Raw genomic sequence first — 20,625 nt, forward strand, 5'->3', positions numbered from 1 at the left:
GTGCAAGGAGCTCCAGGGACTCAGGGAACACATCAGCTCCCTTGAAGCCTTGGTGGCCGAACTGGAGAAGCAGAGGCAGGCAGAGAACAACCGTGGGGAGATTTCCGGGGACGATCAGGCTTCGTCCCAACATCAGGCGTGCAGCTCCTCAGCTGCCTGGGTGGGAGGTCTCGGGGCTGGAGGACGTCATCCTGGAGAGGAGGGAAACAATCCCGAGGGGGATCCCTTCTCCAGGGGACGGGCCCGTATCCAAATGCACTCAGGATACTCCTTGGCGGGAGGGGGGATTTGATTATCAGAAACATAGAGAGGGGGGTTTGCGACGGAAGTGAGGACCGCATGGTGATTGCCTGCCTGGTGCGAAGGTTGTGGACATCACTTCTCGTCTAGTCAGGCTGGTAGATAGTGCCGGGGAGGAGGTAGCGGTTGTGGTGCATGTCGGCACCAACAACATGGGCAAGTGTAGACGGGAGGTCCTGGAAGCCAAATTTAGGCTATTAGGTAGGAAGCTGAAAGCCAGAACCTCAAAGCTAGCGTTCTTGGAAGTGCTACCTGTTCCATGCACAAGGCCAGCTAGGCAGGCGGAGATCAGGGGTCTCAATGCGTGGATGAGACGCTGGTGTAGGGAGGAGGGGTTTAGATTCGTATGGCACTGGGGAACGTTTTGGGACAAGTGGGGCCTGTACAAGAGGGACGGGCTTCACTTGAACCAGAATGGAACCAGACTGCTGGCGCATAACATTAAAGAGGTGGCAGAGCAGCTTTTAAACTGATCCCTGGGGGAAAACCGACAGGAGCCAAGGGGCATCCAGTTCCGGAATCCTCATCCCTACGGGACGAGGATGGGGAGGTTAGAGAACAACAAGGTAAAGGCAGAGTAGGAGAAGAAATTGGGAATGGTAGCATGATGGGATGTGATAGACGGTTTGGCACAATGACAGGACGCAGGGATAAAGGAGCTAATAAGCAGCCCATACTGGGGCATTCCATGTACAAATGCTTTTATGCGAATGCCCAAAGTCTCCGAGCAAAAATGGGAGAACTGGAATGTCTGGTGACTAGGGAAAACATTGATATAGTGGGCATAATGGAAACCTGGTGGAATGTGGAAAATCAGTGAGATACCACAATCCTGGGCTATAAACTCTACAGGAGGGACAGAGAGGTGCATGTTGGAGGTGGGGGTGGCCGTTTATGTTAAGGAAGGGATAGAATACAGCAAAGTAGAGATTGAAGGCAGCAGATTGAAGGAGATTCTCCACCATAGAATCTCTGTGGGTTAAATTACCAGGCCTGAGGATCGATGTAAAACTGGGGGCGTACTATTGTCCTCCAGACCAGAAACCGGAAGGGGACCTTGAAATGAGGAAACAGATTAGGGAGGTGACAAGGAGGGACAGGGTTGTAATCATTTAATTATAATTATCCTCAATTATCCTCATATAGACTGGCTCAATTTGTGTTCTGGTCACGAAAAGGAGACCAGATTTCTTGGCATGTTAAATGACTGTGACTTAGAGCAGCTAGTCATGGAGCCCACCAGAGGACAGGTGACTCTGGGTTTAATATTGTGCAGTACTCAGGACCTGGTTAGAGATGTCAATGTTACTGAGCCATTGGGGAACAGTGATCATGCTGCAATCTGTTTCTATATGCACGTTGGGGGAAGAATACTGGGCAAATCTCTTATAAAAACACTTGACTTCCGACAAGCGGATTTCCCTCAGATGAGGAGGCTGGTTAGAAGGAGGTTGAAAGGGAAGGTAAAAAGAGTCCAATCTCTCCAGAGTGCATGGAGGCTGCTTAAAACAACAGTAATAGAGGCCCAGCAGAAGTGTATACCTCAAAGGAAGTAGGGCTCCACTAAGTCCAGCAGGGTGCCCGCATGGCTAATGAGCCAAGTTAGAGAGGCTGTAAAGAGCAAGGAAACTTCCTTCCTTAAATGGAAGTCTTGGCTTAATGAGGAGAACAAAAAGGAACATAAACAGTGGCAAAATAAATGTAAGAAGGTGATAGGGGAGGCCAAGAGAGACTGTGAGGAACACATGGCCAGCAACATTAAGGGGAATAATAAAAGCTTCTTCAAATATGTTAGAAGCAGGAAACCCACCAGAGAAGCGGTTGGCCCTCTGGATGGTGAGGGAGGGAAAGGGGAGATAAAAGGAGACTTAGAGATGGCAGAGGAATTAAATGAGTTCTTTGCATCTGTCTTCGCAGCAGAAGACCTTGGGCAGATACTGCTGCCCGAACGGCCCCTCCTGACCAAGGAATTAAGTCAGATAGAGGTTAAAAGAGAAGATGTTTCAGACCTCATTGATAAATTAAAGATCAATAAGTCACCAGGCCCTGATGACTCAAGAGTGATTAAGGAATTGAAGAATGAAGTTGCTCATCTCTTGACTAAAATATGCAACTTGTCACTCAAATCGGCCATGGTGCCAGAAGATTGGAGAATAGCAAATGTTACACCCATTTTTTAAAAGGGAAGGAGGGGGGATCCGGGAAACTATAGGCTGGTCAGCCTAACATCTATACTGGGTAAGATGGTGGAATGCTTCATCAAAGATAGAATCTCAAATCACATAGACAAACAAACCTTGTTGAGGGAAAATCAGCATAGCTTCTATAAGTGTAAGTCTTGCCTCACGAAACTTTTAGAATTCTTTGAAAAGGTCAACAGGCATGTGGATGCGGGAGAACCCGTGGACATTAAATATCTGGACTTTCAGAAGGCATTCAACACGATCCCTCACCAAAGGCTACTGAAAAAACTCCACAGTCAGGGAGTTAGAGGGCAGGTCCTCTCATAGATTGAGAACTGATTGAAGACCAGGAAACAGAGAGTCAATGGGCAATTTTCACAATGGAGAGAGGTGAAAAGTGGTGTGCCCCAAGGATCTGTCCTGGGACCGGTGCTTTTCAACCTCTTCATAAATGACCTGGAGACAGGGTTGAGCAGTGAGGTGGCTAAGTTTGCAGAAGACACCAAACTTTTCCAAGTGGTGAAGACCAGAAGTGATTGTGAGGAGCTCCAGAATGATCTCTCCAAACTGGCAGAATGGGCAGCAAAATGGCAGATGCGTTTCAATGTCAGTAAGTGTCAAGTCATGCACATTGGGGTAAAAAATCAAAACTTCACATATAGGCTAATGGGCTCTGAGCTGTCTGTGGCAGATCAGGAGAGAGATCTTGGGGTGGTGGTGGACAGGTCGATGAAAGTGTCGACCCAATGTGCGGCGGCAGTAAAGAAGGCCAATTCTATGCTTGGGATCATTAGAAAAGGTATTGAGAACAAAACGGCTAATATTATAATGCCGTTGTACAAATCGATGGTAAGGCCACACCTGGAGTATTATGTCCAGTTCTGGTCTCTGCATCTCAAAAAAGACATAGTGGAAATGGAAAAGGTGCAAAAGAGAGCGACTAAGATAATTACTGGGCTGGGGCACCTTCCTTATGAGGAAAGGCTACAGCGTTTGGGCCTCTTCAGCCTAGAAACGAGATGCCTGAGGGGGGACATGATTGAGACGTACAAAATGATGCGTGGGAAGGATAAAGTGGAGAGATGCTCTTTAGACTCTCACACAACACCAGAACCAGGAGACATCCACTAAAATTGAGTGTTGGGAGAGTTAGGACAGATCAAAGAAAATATTTCTTTACTCAGTGTGTTGTTGGTCTGTGGAACTCCTTGCCACAGGATGTGGTGGCAGCATCTGGCCTGGATGCCTTTAAAAGGGGATTGGACAAGTTTCTGGAGGAAAAATCCATTACAGGTTACAAGCTATGATGTGTTTGTGCAACCTCCTGATTTTATAAATGGGCTATGTCAGAATGCCAGATGCAAGGGAGGCACCAGGATGCAGGTCTCTTGTTATCTGGTGTGCTCCCTGGGGCATTTGGTGGGCCGCTGTGAGATACAGGAAGCTGGACTAGATGGGCCTATGGCCTGATCCAGTGGGGCTGTTCTTATGGGGCGGCCGGTGATCCAGAACTGTGCTGAATCATGACCGGAGTGGCCACAACTCATAGCCACTCCAGATGCAATTCCACACTGCCCCTCCTTCATCAGGAGGGGGCTAAAAGGGCAATGGGAGGAGAGGCTGGAAGCGCCATCCCCACAGGTGCAGCTCCCAGGGCATTTGCCCCATTGCTCCCCCCTGGTATGCCACTGGGCTAATCAACAGAAATCTTCTTCATTCCTCCAATCCTCCATCTTTTTGTAAACTGCAGACTCTCACACCATGCTGGATTTCGTTGTCATCCAGACTGATGTTCTGGAGGACTAGAAAACTTACTTGAGATTTTGTTACTTTTGCATTGGTGCTAATAAAAGTTGTCTGTCTGTCTGTCTGTCTGTCTGTCTGTCTGTCTGTCTCATACTTTTATACTTCCCTTCCTCCAAGGAATCCAAGGTGGTGTATATGACTTCTTCTCTCTTTTTGTCCTCACAACAGCCCTGTAAGGTAAGTTAGGCAGAAAGATAGTGACTAGCCAGAGGCCACCCAGAAGCTCCATGGCTGAGCAGGGATTTGAACCTAAGTTTTACAAGTATAAGTCCAATACTAGAACCACTATAACACCATCCTGGTTAACTGCAATCATATGCATGTCTACTCAGAAGTAAGTCCCACTGTGTTCAATGGGACATTCTCAGGAATGGGTGTACATTTACTGCAAATACATATTGCAGCCTGTAGCTTTTAATCACCCTTCTTCTAGTTAGGGCGCAGTCCTAACCAACTTTCTAACACTGAGGTAAGGGCAATGCAACTCCAGGGAAAGGGGACAAACATTGCCTTACCTTGAGGAGGCTTCTGTTCACCAACTGCAGGATGCAGCACATGCCCCACTGGCACAGTTATGCCAGTGCTGGAAAGTTGGTTAGGACTGCGCCCTTAGTCTTCAGTCCCACATTATATTGTTGTAACATATATATGAATTTCTACTTTTGTGTTGGGTATTTTATGTATTTGTTTTTTCTGAGATCTTTTCTAACCTACATACTCATGCTAGTTCAGGTTCATAGCCCTTGTACCCACACCCAGCTGAGTAAGCAAGCCCCCATCAAACATCAGATGCTCCTGAAGTTGGGACCAGGGCAAATGTGTAAAGGTAGTGTGTGCATGAACCCACTTTTTATAACCTGTGGGCATTAACCTGGTTCTATCTGTAGGATTGGATATATTAGTGTTGGGGGGGGGGGGAGATGTCATCTGAAGTTCTGACTTTCTCAGGAATCAGACGGGCTTCATGGCCCAATGAGCTTGTTCAGATCCAAGATCTTTGTTTATCTGCCAGTTGAGAAAGAAGCAACAAATAACAACAATCACAGGGTACGAATGACTCCAAATGACTCAGCTGCCCTTTTGGCCTTCTAATGCCTTACAGGAGGCTCTTAGATGCATTAGGGAGGGCAATCAAATGGTTGCCCCCCCCCAATGGTTTTTATCAGTGATTTTATTTATTGTCTTACATATTGTATATTTTTATGGAACTTTGTAAACCACCTTGTGCATTTGCTTCGGCATAGGAAAGGTGGGATATAATTTTTAAAATTTTTTAAAAAAATAATAGATGAAAGGAGGGGAAAGGGAAAAGTTTTACACCAGAAGCGGCATGTGGGAAATTCAACTCAGGAACGATATTTTAAGCATCCCCATTTCATCCACTGGATGCCATTCTCTCACTAACTTCACATGTACTGAACCACACACTTTTTTCTGGCTGTTTTATTCATTTGAAGTGGTGAATTTATTCATTTATTTATTTACTGTGTTTATTGATTGACTATTTCTGTGCTGCCTTTCTGAATTCAAGAAACCAAATAAAACTTGAGGATAGTTCCATTTATTTCATTTGAAAACATGTAAATAGAACAAAGGGTACCAATAACTCTTTCTCGCTTTGGGTCTTCTTCCCTTGAGGTGAATCATTTTTAAAGGCTAGAAACAGAAATATACTTTATGTATTAGGCATTGAGCAAGGAGGCACTCTTATGTAGGGCCTCAGAAGTCCTGCTCAAATCTTTTCGCTTATGAATAATAGAAGCCATGACACTTTCAATAATGCGAACAATTATTGCAGATACGCTACTATCATTGCTAGGAAGGTAATGTTTTTTGCATGATTAGGAGCAGATGGAGGCTGAAGAGTAGAAGGCAATGCTAACTTGAGCAGAGTTGCTCTGGCTATGTTAGATGCTTCCCCAACATTGTTGCTTTTATCAATAGCACGAATTGCAAAGTAGATTGTTTTGCCATTTTCCTTTACAAAGTTTTTAGGCTTAAACTGAAAGAATTGCTTGGTCCCGGCGGCAGCAGGTGTCAGACTGGAAGTGTTCACAGAAGTGGCACTCTGAAATGTGGCAACACTTAATTCCAAGGGGTTTTCACTCATTTTTAGTTCATATCTTTTAGCTGCAAAATAAAGAGTATTTTTAACAAGGCTTTTTAAAAAAAACTCTGCCCTTCAGGAAACATATCTCAGGTGCTTAACTGCCTCAAAACAAATAACAAAAAAAATAAGAACATGAAATTCAGTAGAAGCAGATTCAGCCTCAGCCAGGAGCTGATAAAATGCAGAACCTCAAAATGCCTGGGCTTGCCAGTTCAAAGAGACCCCAGCTGATGCTGAAATCCATTCAGGGTCAGTGCCAAGCATTCCTCTCTAGGGAGAGCTTTCCAGAATTTGTGTGCCACCAAAGAAAAGACCATGCACGGATCTTTAATGATTGCATTTCAGGAGGGATAGGGACTCAGGGCACAATCGTAACAGGGTATGTTAGGCACGTGTGCGCCTCCTTGGGAGGAAGCCAGGCTGGCGCTTCCAGAAGCGCCAGTCTGCAGAGGCTGACAGAAGCCTCCACATCGGCTTCCTCCTAGCGCGTTGCGTCGGCTCAGATGAACCAACGCAAGGACGAAAAGGAGGTGGGGAGGAGGAGGAGGGAGGGAGGCATTCCTGGGCAGGGGAGGGTGAGCGGTGGGCAGCCCCACGGGGCGGACAGGGAGAGGGAGGCGGGGCGGGGCTGGGATCCGGCACTTATGCTGGATCCCAACACCTGTTCCTGGGGAGAATGGAACAGCTTCAAGCTACTCCACTCTCCTCAGACTTGTGCCACCTCCAGAGGTGGCGCAAGTCCGAGGAGACCCATTGGGGCCAGCAGCCCTTACCCAGGGGTAAGGGGAAAGTTTCCCCTTGCCTCTATCTAAGCCACTTATGTCCTCCTGGCTTGCCTGTTTCAGTGCAGGATAGGATTGTGCCCTAAGAGTAAGACCTCTGAGGCCAATCTTAGTAGCAAGGAAGGAAATGAGAAGAGACTGACCTTCAAGTAATTTGGTCCTAATGTCATTTAGACCTTTGAAGGTAATGCAAACCATTTCAATTTGTTTCAGTGCTGTGGAGTAATACTCCAAATACCTGATCAACAACACATGCTTTTGAATATGACCTTTCCCAGTTTGAAGAGACACTTTGCCAGCAGTCTGAGGCAAAGAGGCAAAGAAGGAAGGCCCATAGCCAGGGAGATAGACCAGGGTCAGACTGCACTTGCTCCCGTTGTGGAAGGGATTGTCACTCCCGGATTGGCCTTTTCAGCCAAACTAGACGCTGTGGCAGAACCACCATTCAGAGCGCGATACCATAGTCTTTCGAGACTGAAGGTTGCCAATAGTATAACCATCAAGATTCACAATGACAAGGATTCCTTTCAGTGAATTCAAAACTTCTTACCCTTGGGGAAGCCACTCCATTGCAGGAGGAAAAGGATTGAGGCTGCAATCCTATGCACACTCACCTGGGAGTAAGCCCCATGAATTTCAGTTTATTTCTACACAGAGGCTTACTCTGGATTAGATGTGCACAGAATTGTGCTGTAAGTTGCCCTTCACCAAAGAAGAGGAATCCCAACAAGACTCCTGTATTTTCATAAGGTTCAGAGAGTGCCTAGGGAACTGTGAAGTGAGCTGACTCCCAGTTAAAAAAGCAAGAAGCTTTTCAGATCAATAATCAAATCAAATGCATACAAGATGATATAAAATCTAAACAATTACATGTCGATATGGTTTTTCTATCCAAATGACCCCCAAGTAATCATATGGCCAGTCTGTAAGTCTATGTTCAGAAAAAAGAGAAACCCCAAATACCTACTGTATTTTGGTCTTGTGTTTAAATAGGGGCTTTTACTTGAGATCTTGGAGATTCCATATTGGCCAGCACCTGTTTTCCTATTTTCCCCCAAATAGGATGATCCAGTGTCACCTTTTCTCCCCTGATCTCCACCCTGGTAACTGCCTTCTGATGTGGGCATCTGACGGATTGCTTCAGACTGTAGTTATTTGTTGGCCATTGCAAAAACTTCCTTCTGCAGCCTCTTCTCTTGAATCTGACTTTCTTGGACTTGAGCAGAGCCATGTGAACTGCAGCCTAGTTGATTCACTTATCTGGCCATTCTACCTATGGTTTTGATGTACTTCAAAATGCTTCATCACATTGATGTGCATGATCCAGAGTACTCTAGAACATATTTCAGGGAACACTGCCAATTTACACAGCATGGCAGCTGGGCTTGCTGGTATTAGCTGACATCTCATTCGAAAAAACAACATCCCTTTGCTCAGTGATTTAAAAACAGCCTTGCTGACCTTTGTAATACATCAAACAGACAATCAGTCTCTCTCCAGGTGCTTAGAAAGGCTTCACTCAAAGGCAGCAATCCCTCCCTTCACCAGGAGCTGCAGTGCGGGGAGGGGGGGGAGAATGGAGGAGGTATGAATGGCAGATAATCACTGCCATTTAGCATTCTTTCACATGCTCAGGGGAAAGTGAGGGGTCGCTAGCATCAAGTGCCTTCTGATGTGAAGCTTGGAGGGAAGCTGTTCTAAGTGCCTGGAGAATTACTGATGGATTGTCAGCCAGCTGCCCTCCCTCCTCTTGCATTAATGAGGCTATTGTTAAACAACTTTTTTCCTTTAATGCAAAAGGCCCTTCTCATCGATTTGAGATAAAACCGCAGGTGAAAAATTTGTGGATAATTAGGTTATATCTGTAGAATTTTCACACTTACCTGTCCCCACATCATAGTCACCTCCAGGAGCTGTCCATGACAAAAGGAATTCATTGGCATCATCAATTAGCACTGCCTCAAGGTCAGTGATTTTACCCGGTGGAAAGACATCAGGAGGAATTCCTGGGGGAACTTTTGTCACTACAAAAGAACCCCCTGGTGCAACTCTGCTGAAATTGCCCACTTCTGCTTGGAGTTCATCCTCGCTTGGTTCAGCTCTTGGTGGGTTCATATGAATTTCCCCTATCAAAAAAAAAAAGAAGAAGTCACAATTGTTGTGTCACAGTAGGAAGCAATAAAGTTCAACACCCTTTATTCTTTATTTTGATAACCTTTGATTTAATTCCTTTCCTGAACAATTTTTATGAAGTTCATCACCATTGTTTTTCCTTATTAATCTTCAACAGACACCTCTTTTTAATATACAGGTCCTGGAACCTGAGCAGATGTCAAAAAGCGTGGATAGTCATACCCGCTTTTATAAAACAGAGCACCCCTAAAAACTGCAGTTTAAAAACCACTTTCCTTGCCATTGTTGAGCAGGAGGCAGCCAGTCTCCTAGGATTAGATCAACTATTTCCAGCTCCTCAAAACCCCCTCCTTTGACCTCTAACCCACTTTTGGTTTTCAGAAGCAAACAGAAAGTGACTGATTAAGGTTTCTGAAGGCCATTCTGAGATCTGAAGAGAGGGTTGCCAGGATGGGAGAGGCTCTGTTAAGTAATGGGGCTTCCAGAATGTCTCCTATTTGGAACCAAATCAGTGCAGGGGTGGGCAGGAGGATCCAGATTGTGACCCACTATGCTTGGACTCATGACCAACCGGTGGGAAGTGGTGAAGTATTATAATCTTTTTCTTATTGGTTTTCCAGCTTCTTGTCTTTTGCCTTTGGTATCTGCCTTAGATTTTTCTGCATGTCTAATATTTCTCTCCTCTTGATGAGATTGTCTCTCTCCCTTGTATGTTTCTTGTCATTGGCTGGATTCAGTTTAAGCTTCAATTACATGTCTTCATGCATTTTGCTCTATCCTTGTTTCAATTTCCGATGCCTTTTTATCTTTTCATTCTTCAAATGCACCTTTTCCCGTGTGCTGCTGTTTTACTTCCTGCTGTTTTTTTACCCTACTCATCATAAGAACAACCCCGCTGGATCAGGCCATAGGCCCATCTAGTCCAGCTTCCTGTATCTCAGTGGCTCACCAAATGCCTCAGGGAGCACACAAGACAACAAGAGACCTCCATCCTGGTGCCATCCCTTACGTCTGGCATTTTGAGGTAAACCACTTCTAAAATCAGGAGGTTGCACATTATATCATGGCTTGTAACTGGTGATGGATTTTTCATCCAGAAATTTGTCCAATCACATTTTAAAGGCATCCCCTTTTAAAGGCCAGATGCTATCACCACATCCTGTGGCAAGGAGTTCTATAGACTACATGCTGAGTAAAGAAATATTTTCTTTTGTCTGTCCTAACTCCAGATGTCTGTCCTAATGTCTGTCCTAACTCCAGATGTCCGGGGGCATAAACCCCCAAGCCCTCCAAACCCAACTGGAGCTGTGCTCCAGTCAGGTTTGGAGGCTCTTCTGAGGCCTACAGAGGTCATACATGTCCGCCCAAGCCTCTGCGGGCTTCAGAATGGCCATTAGGGCTGAAAATACGTGATTTTCAGTTTCCTCAGGCAACTGGAACTGACTTTTTTGCCCTTATAAGGCATTCTGAGGCCCTCCCCAGTCACCTCTTTTCGGCCATTGTGGCCATTCTGAAGTCCGCATTGGTCAAGGACCTCAGAAAAGCCTCTGGCCCCAACCGCAGCACAGCTTCAGTCAGGTTCAGAGGGCTGGGGGGGGCATCCCCAGTTATCTGCAGCTTCCTTCAACTGCGGAGGGTTCTGGAACGGAATCCCTGGGGATACCAGGAAACACCTGTATGTGCTTGGAAATGCAGTGACATGAGAAGGGCAAATCAAGTGGGTCTTTCCCTCCCATCTGCACAACACATTACACAATACAGTTAATAATGCATGGTTTTTGACTTCCATGGTGTCATTATGACAAAATAAAGGCAGTTTGATTGGCTAGACAAATAATGGAAGCACTTTAATGTCGACAAGAAAAGAATCCCCTGAGCCCTTGAGCTAATGAACTCCCTTTTTACTGTAGTTTGTCAGGAAAGCAATGTTGTTTCATGATGCATCCTTACCATCATCTTCTATGTAACCTGGTACATATAAAGCCTGGCTCTGTCTGCGGACACGTCTGACGGCCTTCTCTTTCCCTTGCACACGCACTTTCAAGTTGTATCTACCATTTCCTTTGAAGGAAGTGAAATACCTTGAGTACACTCCATCATGCTTGAGAATATCAGCACCTAGGTACACACACACAAAAATTAAGATATAAAACAGTTTACAGCTCACAGTTTATAGCCACCAGAGAGTATGTCTAGAAGCGGGGCTGGCCCCAGACATCTTGACGCCTGAAGAAACATGCCAGTTGCGAACCCCCTTACCTAATGAGTTGCCTCTGTATTTCTCACTCTCCAGTGTTCTATCTCAGCAGTCTCCTCCCTTCCACATTTCCTCTTCCTCTCTGTCCCCCTCTTCCTTTTCTAATCCAACTGGTGGAAGGAGGAGGAGGTAGAGGGTAAAAAGAAAGTACGTCTGAGCATGTGCAAAATGCCTTTTCCTCACTACCAGACTAGACACTTCCATGTACATGCATGCACACACACAGAGAGAGACGGACAGACTTCAGGAGCAGTTTGTGTTTGTGTACATGTTTAGCCTAGAGTGTATAGTCAAGAGATGACTGCTGAGACCTGTTATTTGTTCTGCTCAGTCCCTCTCAAAGGCAGGAAAGCATAAGCTATAGGAAGCATTGGAGAAAGTACAGTAGCACTATGGCGTGTAGCATACAGACCCGGCAGAGATTGGTCTCTATAATCTCCATCCATTGAGTTGCTAAGGTCCTCAACAAGTGGGAAACCCTGGCCTCTGAGCGGCCCGCTTGGAGGCAGGCTGTGCAGCATGGCCTTTCCCGGTTTGAAGAGACACTTTGCCAACAGTCTGAGGCTAAGAGGCAAAGAAGGAAGGCCCATAGCCAGGGAGACAGACCAGGGACAGACTGCACTTGCTCCCGGTGTGGAAGGGATTGTCACTCCCGGATTGGCCTTTTCAGCCACACTAGACGCTGTGCCAGAACCACCTTTCAGAGCGCGATACCATAGTCTTTCGAGACTGAAGGTTGCCAATACAATGAGTTGCTAAGATGCAGCTAGGCTATAGCATCTAGCACCTTAGCTCTGTTGTAGAGTACATGCTGGTATGTAAATAGTCCCATATCTAGAATCTCGAGTTACAAAGGGTTACAGTAGCCAGTTTGGGAAGGACTTCTGCTAGAGACCCTGGATGGACATTGCCTTGCCAGTCAGATGGGACAAACACTGGCTGGGCTAAGGATGGTCCGGTTACTACCTGGCAGCATTGTCGGCTCATAAATTTTGAAATCTATGCACAGAGGCAAATTCTTCATAATACCATAAATGTTTCAAAATCAACTTGCCTGCACCATTGTCACGAAGCTCCAGCTCTACAGCAGTGCCAGACTCTGGTTCGACTGTGGCTATGACCTTTGCACCAATCACAGGCAAAAATCCTTGGCTGACTTCTGCATAAATGATCAATGGATTAGGATAGTTATTGGTGTCTCTACTCAGATAGGGGTTCACAGTCACTGGAGGCTCACTTAAAGATGCTGCTCGGGTGGTGACTGTCATTGATATGACTTGAGCCGTGTTGTGGGTATTCTGAATGGAGTAAGCCCAGTCTCCTGCCTGCAGATCACAATGTTTGATTAAGTTAGAAAGAAAATCAAATATTCAATATCCAAGATTAAAATTTTATAAATGTAGCAATGGTAAAGTGACTCCCCTTGACAGGGCTAGCTGGAAGCAAGCCTTGATTGATTGTGATATAAGCCAATCCACATGTTATATTAATCACATGCTTTGTCCATGCATGTGTGTTTTCTTTTAAAAAGAGCAACACTGGAAGTCAGAACCAAGAGAGGTGGGTGGAGGTTAACCTTTTCCCCCAATGCTGTTGGCTCCAGAAGGGCAGGTGCCATTGATGCCAAATGTCAGTCCCTGGGATCTTTGTGTTGCTCCCTGCTCTTCATCCTATTGAATCTGAATCTTCCTTACCTGGAAGCCTGGAAGGGGGCAACCACCTGCTAGCTTGTTGCTATACTGCCTGGCTGGTCACATACAGGGCTTCTGGGAGGAATTTTATCAGGGGGTACAAAGTTTCTTCTTTTGCAAAGGGGGAGGGGTGAAACAGAGATGGGGAGGGTGGTGATGGGCAAGCTGAATGGGGGTGGGTGGGCAAAAACAGGGCAGGGGGAGGGTGAAGACAACTGGAAAAGAGTCGAGGTCTACTTGTTCATGCAGCATTGGCTGGTAAATACAGTAATACGGAAAAACAAACACACTCCTAAGTCTTTCAAAAATATTTTAAATATAGAGAAACATGCAGAAAATTAGCATCATCATGTTTAGGCTCACACTAGAATGGAAAGTGTCCTGTGTGCACCAAAACATCCTTCTGTAGTCCCACAGCTGTGTCCCTGAGCTCCTATATGCTTCTTCATGCTAAGTAGATCCATAAGCCAAAGACCTCCTGTAGCAGGCCAGTTGCTTTCCAGATTTGACACTGTATTAAATGTATGCATTCCTTAGCCTAGCATGTATGGCTTGCCAGTTGGTGCAGCCAGATGCCTCATAGTAGTGCCTCCCGCATCCCGTGTGGGCTTTGAGTCCAGGCAAGATTGGAAAATGTCAGATCCCAGGAAATTTCTGGGGCCCCTCCTTTGGCTCCTGGGCACCCTTTTGACCCTGGGCCCAGGTACAAAGTACCCCCTCTCCCAGGCCCTGTTCACACAACTCTCCTGCCTGTTGCTACTGCATCCCCCCTCCCTCTCCTCCCATTCATATGAGCAAGACTGAGAGTGTCTGCAGGGCATCAAGCAGTGAGTGATGAAGCAGTGGGAGATGAGCAAGTGGTGCAAACAATGGGCTTGTTGTCATCAATAGGCTGCTCATCATCATACTAGCCTACAGAACTGCAGCTCAGGTCTGTGACTGTGTGGGCTTCCTACCTTCCTACCTCTAGTACTACAAGATTGCTGCACTGTGTATCCCTCTGTCCTGGTATTGCAATGGGGATTTGTTTACAACCTGTTACGGCCCTTGTCAAGAGCTCTACAATATTTTTATTTAAGATATATTTTTAAACAACCTTTCTAGAAATAAATCAAAGGAGTTACTAACATAACTTAAACTACAATACACAGCACATTCAAAAAATTATGCAAACAGTGGCAGTAAAAAACATGACAGCATCATCAATGTAGTGTGCTATGAACAAGTGTCCTGGGCAAATAAATGTTTCATACAAGCATTCTGTTAGAGCCTGTCTTATAATATAAAAGATAAAATAGTCAAACATAACATACTGTGATTTCTGTGTAGATGGCAGGGACCTAGGTGACATTGTTGTGAGAACACTCCACAGTTTTAACACCTAGGAGTTCGGCAGCATTTGGGCACTGCATTTAGGGCTGCATGACCAGCCCTAATAGTTATATGCTGGGGATAGAGAAATGCTACCATGGGATACTGAGAGCCATTAGAATGGAGCCCTGGATTTGTGGAAGTGAATGGATTGGAGGAAGTCTTTGAGTCTAGTGAGGCAAAGCTGCAAGGCTCTTCCCCACTTGCTGAATCTATGACATTATCTAGCAGCAGTAATATAAATCTCTGTTGGCACTGGCTGCATTTCCATAGGTCATGTTTGCCTGCTTTCCTGAAGGCTCTTTTGTCATGTCTGTAGGTTAAATACTGTTGAAAGAAAGTTCAGTTCTTACCTCTGCAGTTCCGTCAATCTTTAGTCGAGCCAGTCGCACGTTGGTATTGTCAATGACAAAGTTTGCTTGAAGGTATCGTTTTCCTCTTGGATCCGTCAAGATAATTGTTGGTGGGGATGCGCTCAAACTCCATGTAACCACAAAGAATGTATCATTTCCCACAGACTTATCAATGGATATAACACCATCCATCCATTGGGAGATACTGACACTTTGACTTTTACTTTCCAGCTATTAAAAGAAAATTCCAAAGTATAATACAGCACAAAAAGTTACAGACTTAATAAATATGGTTGATTTCATTTCATGAACAATAAAGCCATTAATTCATTGTCCACTGTGATGGCTTCCTCAAGGCACCTTGAGTGAGCAAAGCTATACATACTGCTCAGACAAGTATTTACATTGGAATTGCCATGAGCAGTGATAAGTGACCTGGTGCTAAAACTGGTATCCTAGTATCTGTGGCACCCAAAACTGTTCATTTGCTCTTTTTGGCCCACCCCCAGCAGAAACCACACTGGTTCTTTAATCTGGGCCAAATAGATTTGTTGTTATTGTTTTCAAAAAATATCTGCATTGGTTGTTGGCTGTGTTGTGAGCTTTAAACTGAATGGTGGAATATGAATATTGTAAACCAATAAAAATCTGTAGGAGAAAAAGGGATGTAACTTGACAGCATGTTTCAGTGACATGTTCTTACAGTGCATGCTTTTGGAGTGACAGAATGCCTGACAACAGTGGTGTAAGCTAGTAGGGGATGTGCGGCTGCCCCAGACACCAAGCTTGAGGGGGTGCGACAAAAGGCTCCTCAAGGTGGCGCCACCGCCAAAGAACCAGTGCCACAAAAATGTTCTGTAATGAGCTCTGCAGGCCAACAGCTGGGCTGCAAGAGGGCTGCAAGCACTCCGTCTAGTCATTAGCAAGCAGTCACGCTGCCAGGAGGTAGCCTGGAGGGTTACATAGCAGCCTAATTTAAACAAGAACTTAGTCCTTGCCCTGGTAAGTTTAGATTGTGTGGAGGGACGGGGGTCCTGGATCCGCGGATAAGTGAAACCATGTATATGGATCCATGGTTACTGGGGCATGCCTGTACAATTGCTTAATTTAAGAGCTCTCTTACCCCTTGTTAGTGTGTGTTGTTGATGCACCTCTGAAAACTCTCCTGGTTCTTTCTGCAATCTTCCCTTGCTGGTGAGTGATGCTTTTGTTTAGACTCTAGTTCAGTGCAAAAGGAGGATTGATGGAGAGTTTGTGTGTATCCTACTGGGAATAACATTATCTGGTGTCTTATTATTTTTTGCTCCAGGTCTTTTCTGTTTGAAGAATAAATTTTCTCTATGTAGTTTGTGGCAGCTGCTAGACTTTGCCTTCTGTACAGCAGTTCAGTGCATAACCTAGGCAGCTCTGGGTCTGAATTTTGTCCTTCGCATTGCTTGCTAATAACATATGGGGCACCTTTCCTGTGGGATTCTGAAAAGTTACCTAAAAAACTATTTAGCAAAAATTTTGAAATAGTCAATGTGGGTTATTCTTGATTAATTTTATAGATTTCTGTATAATCAAATCCTAGGTCAAGAAAATAACTGCCCCCCCCATTATAATGACTGTGATGGAGGGCGAGAGTTTTAATCAAGTCCATTTCAGATTACAGCTCATGCTTTCAGCCAGTATGTTACAGCTGTTCTCTTCCCTTGTTTAATTTTTAGGCAGCCAGCCTGAGTATGTGTTCTGTCTATGCCAGTGTTCTTCAACCATGGGGTTCAGACCCCAAAGGGGTTGCAAAGCCTCAGTTGTGGGGTTGCGCCAATTTACAGGAATGAAATAGGTTGAAGACCGCTGGACTAGAGAACCACCAGGTGAAGGGGGAGGCATCTGGTGTACCCCTTCAGGTAACAGCAGATTGTGTCCCAGTCCTGTTCTGGTTCTTAGCAACTGTGCTGAAATAGCTTTTACTAGTGCCAGGCTTCACTGTAACTTTTTTCTGCTGTCTCTAATCAAACTATTTGGTTACAGTGAACACAGGTGGGACAACGTAATGAGGGCAGGGAGTGGGCAGATAAGTAATCTGAAGGGGGGAAGGATCGACAGTGGGTGCCCAGTCTTTCTTTCTTTCTTTCTTTCTTTCTTTCTTTCTTTCTTTCTTTCTTTCTTTCTTTCTTTCTTTCTTTCTTTCTTTCTTTCTGTTGTGGCACAAAAAAAAGACCTCTGTTCTATTCCATGTACTAGTTTTGTTTGTTTTTTTAAAGTTGACAAATATTTTTTCAATCCACGAAGTTTTGATAGGGTGCTTTTTGCAGCCGGTGCACATATTGGAAGGAGGGAGATTAGAAGGGTAATGGGTGGAAGAATTACTATTGGGAGATTATGAATTATGGTTGAAGTGGGGACTTAAGAAAGACTTTTCACACTACTTATAAATAAAAAAGAAAATGTTCACTACTTTTATTTTCAGGCCACAATTACTATTACAAGAGTGGGGGTGATGGGGTAGATCTGTGTTTCTCAAACTGTGGGTTGGGACCCACTAGGTAGGTTGCGAGCCAATTTCAGGTGAGTCCCCATTCATTTCAATATTTTATTTTTAATATATTAGACTTGATGCTACCATAGGATGCAACTGCATTTGGGGAAATGTTACATATCTGTACTTTTAATAGGCTACTCTGTATATGTTTTTAACAATGATAGTCAATGGGGCTTACTCCTGAGTAAGTGTGGGTAGGCTTGCAGCCTAGGATTGTTAAAAATTTTCCTGCTTGATGATGTCACTTCTGGTCATGTCATCACTTCATAAGAACATAAGAACAGCCCCACTGGATCAGGCCATAGGCCCATCTAGTCCAGCTTCCTGTATCTCACAGCGGCCCACCAAATGCCCCAGGGAGCACACCAGATAACAAGAGACCTCATCCTGGTGCCCTCCCTTGCATCTGGCATTCTGACATAACCCATTTCTAAAATCAGGAGGTTGCGCATACACATCATGGCTTGTAACCCATAATGGATTTTTCCTCCAGAAACTTATCCAATCCCCTTTTAAAGGCGTCTAGGCTAGACGCCAGCACCACATCCTGTGGCAAGGAGTTCCACAGACCGACCACACGCTGAGGAAAGAAATATTTTCTTTTGTCTGTCCTAACCCGCCCAACACTCAATTTTAGTGGATGTCCCCTGGTTCTGGTATTATGTGAGAGTGTAAAGAGCATCTGCCTGTCCACTCTGTCCATTCCCTGCATAATTTTGTATGTCTCAATCATGTCCCCCCTCAGGCGTCTCTTTTCTAGGCTGAAGAGGCCCAAACGCCGTAGCCTTTCCTCATAAGGAAGGTGCCCCAGCCCCGACTTCCAGTGGGTCCTGTCAGTTTCTCATTCAAAAAAGTGGGTCCCAGTGCTAAAAGTTTGAGAACCACTGGGGCAGATGTTCAAGAGCTGGTGTTAGACCTGGAGATCCAAGTTCAAAACCATGAACCTAAGTGCCCTTGGGCTAATTAACTCTTAGCCTCGCCTACCTCACAGGGTTGATGTGAGGACAAAAGGAAGGAACCATGTATGCCACCCTCAGCTTCTGGGAGGAGGGTGGTATCAAAATGTGAAAATTAACTACATAAATAATTATTCATTTAATTCCATGACTATTACTAAAAAAATTTTTTCATGTGGGGGTGTCAAAAATTTACAGGCCCTGTGTGTCAAATGACTTAACTATAACTTACCCAACCCCTGCTAATTGCGTAAGAGGCACTTTTTCAAGTGGGTGCTCCTTTTTTTAGCAGGGGGAGAGTAACTGGCCCACCTCACCCCAGCACTGTCTGTTCTAGTGGCTGTCTGCTGGTATTCATTTTGCATCTTTTTAGATTGTGAGCCCTTTTGGGACAGGGAGCCATTTAGTTATTTGATTTTTCTCTGTAAACCGCTTTGTGAACTTTTAGTTGAAAAGCGGTATATAAATACTGTTAATAATAATAATATATCACTGCTTGATAATGGTAATGTGGGCAAAAGGAGAACAAATGCTGACCAAATGCAAAGTGATGATCATGGATGAGAAGTTGATATACAAAGGCAGAAATCTCATTCTACAAACCATCAGGAAATGCGCTTTCTAAATGAACGAGCCAAGTACTTTCCCTTAATCATCCTACAATAGTAATGGACTATAGGACTCATTTACCTCTGGACAGAACAACTCAACCACTAAGTTCATTGCTACTCAGATTGAATTTACTGGGTCAAATTGTTGATGAGGCATGAAGTGTGGAGGTGAATAAAGAGGTGGCCTCTTGTAGTGAAAAATGATCAGTTATATGGAGGAATTGTCTACATACTTACATTATTTACAAAGTCAAAATAAGTATTGCTCTCATTTAAATGATCCCATATCTGCATTATTACACCCAATTACTACCCAAACATCTGGGTTCTTTGTCACTAACTACCAGTTAGTTTTTTCACTGATTTTTTATGCTGCATCCCTTTTACACTGGCTAATTTTCATAGTTTTAGTTTCTTATTAAATCTTAACACCATTTCAACACAATTTCATTTTAAAAAATGAAAGACTAGACAGTGCTGGCTTCAGGATTGAAGGGGACTTTGGCAGAGTGCTTGCCAGTGGGTACTAGTGGACACCATGGGTGATGCTGGGTGATGGTGGCACTAAGACTTAACTTGGCAACATGAGCACCTTTTAAAAAACTTTTTACCACCAGGATGGTAGCAGCAGTAAAAGCAGGACTCTCGGTGGCTTCTGGCCACCATCTTGCTTTCCTGACAGTGCCCTTGATGCAGTACCAGTTGGGGACATTATGGGAAAATCAAAATTGCATCCAGAAGCTTCTGAGATCACCACGGTCACAATTTTAGAACATTTTTTTTTTTTTGGTGGAAGGGAAATTGGAGGCAATGCTGATCTTTTGGGAACAATAGCTCCCTTAAACCCAGTTTTGGAAATGACTCAAGTCAAATGAAAATGGGAACTGTGAAGTGTTGTATATAATGCAATTTTTTTTTGCCTCCTCTGGACTTGAAAGAGTTCTTTTATATATTTGCATGTGTTCTCAAGTATGTAATGATTTTGTATAATTGGTATATTCTCTCTCTCTCTCTCTCTCTCTCTCTCTCTCTCTCACACACACACACACACACACACACACACACACACACACACACACTCTTGCTGTTTGAAATAGTATTGCTATACATAAAACAAATTGGGGGGGAGGATGGAAACAGGTTTATAAAAGTTGCATGGTACTGAAAAGGGTGTCTCAGGCCAGGCATCAATAGTGACCTCTGCCTGATTCTGAGACCCTGGCATCTACCTCGGGGTGCCTATGGCTTGCATCAGGTCTGCCACTTTAGCAGCAACTAGTTGGGAATGAAGTGTTCTTAAATTGGAAGTTTGATTAATTTTCTACTTGTGACTGGAAACCGGGGCAGTTGTTGTGGTCTTTGCAATTTCGGTACAACAACTGTTTTAGCAGTTTTTGAAATGGTATCTCTGGGATGCTCAGGATCTTGGCTAAATTCTGAGTTGCAGAATATCACCAGCCCAGCCTAGGCTGTGAGGAACTATTTAATGATAATAATTGCAATAGCAAATGATAACAATAATCCCAATTTGGTTCCTAATAATTG

At 44.5% G+C, this 20,625-nt stretch overlaps 1 protein-coding gene across 1 annotated transcript in view; it reads right to left on the reverse strand.

Moving 5' to 3' along the window:
• Positions 1 to 6,078: 6,078 nt before the first annotated feature.
• The window catches only part of LOC136648457 (calcium-activated chloride channel regulator 1-like), a 38,737-nt gene continuing 24,190 nt past the window's right edge, over positions 6,079 to 20,625 (reverse strand). The window contains exons 10-14 of the mRNA XM_066624569.1: positions 14,987 to 15,217; positions 12,626 to 12,896; positions 11,265 to 11,432; positions 9,065 to 9,307; positions 6,079 to 6,419 (exon numbers count right to left, since the gene is read on the reverse strand). Coding sequence (XP_066480666.1) covers positions 6,079 to 6,419; positions 9,065 to 9,307; positions 11,265 to 11,432; positions 12,626 to 12,896; positions 14,987 to 15,217 — 1,254 coding nt within the window. The remainder of the gene's footprint in view (positions 6,420 to 9,064; positions 9,308 to 11,264; positions 11,433 to 12,625; positions 12,897 to 14,986; positions 15,218 to 20,625) is intronic.

This window comes from Tiliqua scincoides, chromosome 4 (assembly GCF_035046505.1).
Source record: "Tiliqua scincoides isolate rTilSci1 chromosome 4, rTilSci1.hap2, whole genome shotgun sequence".
NCBI lineage: Eukaryota > Metazoa > Chordata > Lepidosauria > Squamata > Scincidae > Tiliqua > Tiliqua scincoides.